The following is a 3,688-nucleotide window of genomic DNA, read 5'->3' on the forward strand; positions in this document are numbered from 1 at the left end:
TGGCCACAACAGAGAGCATTCCAGAGAGTCATTTCTATCCTCCCATCCCAGTCCCAGTCCCACTGCCACTCCTCACGTGGTTTTCCCTTTTTTAAAAAAAAAAAAAGAACATCCCAAAGAACAACTTCTCTCTTCCTGTGGACGACTTGTTCTTTCTCTCTCTCTCCCCCTCTCTCTCTTTCTCTCTCTTGTTCTCTCTCTTGTGTTCTCTCTTTCTTGTTCTCTCTCTCTCTCTCTCTCATTGAGAAGCATGCATAGAGACAGTAGGCCTCGTGCCTAAGCAAGCAGTGAAGTTGCAGCATGCATTGCAAATGGTTGCCAGAAGAAATGAATGGGGAACGCTGCAGTGGCAGAGACTGTGGCCGGAGAGGGGCTACACACACGAGGGGGGGGGGGGGGGTCAGATGCTCAGCCTGGGTGTGTGTGTGTGTGTGTTCATACGTGTATGTGGTGGTGTGAGAGACAGTGTGCATGTGCAATAGAGAGAGAGTGTGTGTGTGTGTGTATGTGTGTGAGACAGAAAGAGAGATTGTGTGTGCGTATGTGTGTATGTGAGATAGAAAGAGTGAGTGAGAGAGAGAATGTGAGGGAGAGAGGAAGAGACAGAGAGAGAGAGTGTGTGAGTGTGTGTGTAGAAAGAGAGAGTGAAACAGAGAGGGTGTGTGTGTGTGTGTGTGTGTGTGTGTTTCTTGGCCAGTGTGGACCGAATCACAGGGGGGTGAGAGGAGAGGGTTTGGGAGGTTCTCACAGGAGAGAGAGAGAGAGAGAGAGAGAGGGAGGACAGGACCGCTTCTGTGTCCTTAAGAGAGAGAGAGAGAAAGAGAAGAAAAAACATGACTTTTCAAAAGAGCCTGTGTGTGCTGCACTCTATGCTCGACTCTAAGATTTATAACTTCTCTGTATACGGCCACTGGACACACACACACACACACATGCGCACACACACACAGAGAGAGAGAACATGCTGTGTCAGGAATACAAAGAAGGAAGTTCTTACTGCACCTGGGCTTTTGGCTACTGGGAGATAAGCTACAGCCAGTAATGCAAGAGGGCTCCTAATCTGGGGTAATGTTTTAGGTAAATCCTGAACGGATATGCTTTTCCTTTGAGTGGGGTGCAAAACAAGATAACCTAATTTAAGACAGTAGCAAGCATCTGGAACTCCCACTGGGATTTTTTTTTTTTTTTTAAGAAAAGCTGATTACATGGGGTCCAGTGTGAAGAATCTACTGGTCCAAACAACACAAACATTGTGTAACACCAACACCATGTCCAGCTCGATTTCCCAAAGCACTTAACGGTTTCCCTGCGTCTTGCGTCTACACACACAAGCCTCTTTGAAAACAAGGAAAAGAGAGTTGACAAAGGGTCATGACCCCTTCATAACTCCGTTAGGTCCCCCATGAAAACAGACCCTGGGTCTCTTGTGTAAGCCTAGCCTACACTATCTTCGACTTCGGGTTACTGTCGGTCAAAGCCTGGTGTGCAGGAAAACTAACGGGCAACTTACCGACCACAACCAACAGCATCCAAATGATGTAAATACCACTGTTGAAATGCTCAGCATACTGACGGAACAGGCACATCAAAATAGGAGGCAAGATGAAAAATAAGATGTTGCTAATCTGGAAATAGAAAACACACATACAAAAAGAGTCACTAAAAAACATCGAGGAAACCATAATGACAACAAAGCATCCTTGCACAGTGGAAGGAGGAAGAAAAAGACTAGATAACTTTAGCCTACAGGATGTTTAGCCTGTTTTTTATTACAACATCATATGAAATGATAGCTTATTAACATTCACGGATAACCATCGGCAAGGCATTATTCTACTTAATTTATAAACCTTTAAACATCTCAACAAAAAGACAGCGTCAGAAAACGAGAACAAAGCATGCACCAGTGCCAACAGACAGCATCTCAAGCAACATCATACCGTGTTATAGAACTCCGCTATTCCAGGATAGATCATATAATTCCCCTCGCACCAGTCAACTTCCGAGCTTCCAGCTTGGAGATGGTCCCAGAATAGGACATTCATTTTCTCCCGAGTGTTTAAATATGAACTTCAAAGCCAGTGTCAAGTGAAGTCCGTCGGAACAACAACAGCAGGTAGCCTAACCAAGTAGACTGACCCGATTACTGTTGACAACTGCTAGCGGATAATGGTTTCGACTAGAAAGGAGAAGAAACCGCTTCGCTACAAGTAGACAAGTGAATGCGTTGGCTTCTGCAAATGTCCTCTAAGCGCATGGATACTGCGATGGTGACTGACAAAGCGATGCTTGGAGCTCCTTGGCTGACTGATCTGCGGTCCTGCTGTCATCCTGCTCTACAGACGAGAGCCGATCCGCTGCGCTGTCTACCTCATCTTCTATCCGGAGATTTCACAGCAACATGTGATCCGCGCATGCGTACCAGGCTATTTCAACAACAGCTGCACACTCACAGACAATGTTCGCTGAATGCATTGCATTTCTGGAAGCAGTTGATATAGAAAAACTATTGAACATAAACACAAACTTAATTTAACGAAAATAGGCCTACCCAAAGATGTTGACCTAATGGCAGCCGTAGTCATAGGCGACACCTTGTGATACATCAATTGATAAGCCTAGAAGAAATAGGTAGGCCTAAATGTTTCTGCATGGTCATGCAGTTTTTCAGGCATTAGGAATTGTGTAGTTTTTGTCATGTCGTGGGATACCAGTTAGGCGACACGCACTTAAATTAATTAAGCATATCTAGGCCACGTCTCCGCGTCTTTCCTCCCTAATCAGGATTTCCGAGGCAAAGTACAATGTTCTGGAGAAGCGTCATCACTGGCCAAATATTTCCCGTCAGCTTCCATTCATAGGCACATTGTTGACATTCCCGAGAAGTTGGCAGCTGTTTACAGGATGGCCATGTTCTAGCCAAGCAGAAACATGAGAACATTAACACCTGGCAACCACATGTTTGTGAGGACATCAGATAGCCTATGGCCAGTCCACATTATTCAGGAACACCCAAGGTAAACAACACACATTACATCAGCAGTTTAGATGAGTTTGATTACTACATGTTCTAAGAATAAACCACTCATTGGGGAACAGTTGAATAATTTTGCATCAGAAGTTTCACAACATAGTCACTTTTATGGAGAAAAGTTCTGGGACACAAACCCATTTAATCACTGAATTCATGTGTTAATTTCAGACCCATGGCCACAGGTGTACCAAATCATGCGGTCTGCATTCTGGGTCTGGGTCGTCCTCAAGAGCTCAGTGATGATAATGTCACAAGGTTTACAAATCAAGGTTGTTACAGACATGGTTAGGTGAGGTGTGGAAGACCTTGCCTGGACTGCACAGAGCCCTGACCTCAATCCCAACACCTTTGGGATAAACCAACGGATATTGCGAGCCAGGCCTTCCCATCCAACATCAGTATGTAGGATCACACACAATCTTGTGGCCTTCCCAGAAGAGTGGAAGCTATTCTAGCTATATAGCTATTCTATATTTAGAAAGGGTTGTCAAGTTCCTATAGGTGTAATGGCCAGGTATCCCAATATTTTTGTCAATATAATACACATCTCTCTCTCTCTCTCTCTCTGTCTCAAACACACACACACACACGTCTTTTCCATTTCTGTGGGGGCCGCTGCTTTGAGATGAAATTGTGCTGACAACTTTTGTTCAA

At 44.7% G+C, this 3,688-nt stretch overlaps 1 protein-coding gene across 1 annotated transcript in view; it reads right to left on the reverse strand.

Moving 5' to 3' along the window:
* The window catches only part of LOC143127202 (alkaline ceramidase 2-like), a 17,286-nt gene extending 14,539 nt beyond the window's left edge, over nt 1–2,747 (reverse strand). Inside the window, exons 1-2 of the mRNA XM_076288536.1 lie at nt 1,941–2,747; nt 1,511–1,625 (exon numbers count right to left, since the gene is read on the reverse strand). Of these exons, the coding sequence (XP_076144651.1) occupies nt 1,511–1,625; nt 1,941–2,045 (220 nt within the window). The 5' untranslated portion in view covers nt 2,046–2,747. The remainder of the gene's footprint in view (nt 1–1,510; nt 1,626–1,940) is intronic.
* Nucleotides 2,748–3,688: the final 941 nt, after the last annotated feature.

Source organism: Alosa pseudoharengus, unplaced genomic scaffold (genome assembly GCF_046254945.1).
Source record: "Alosa pseudoharengus isolate Yale_2024_CS ecotype anadromous, Long Island Sound unplaced genomic scaffold, YU_APseudo_1.1 YU_APseudo_1.1_scf_17, whole genome shotgun sequence".
In the NCBI taxonomy this organism is placed as follows: Eukaryota; Metazoa; Chordata; class Actinopteri; order Clupeiformes; family Clupeidae; genus Alosa; species Alosa pseudoharengus.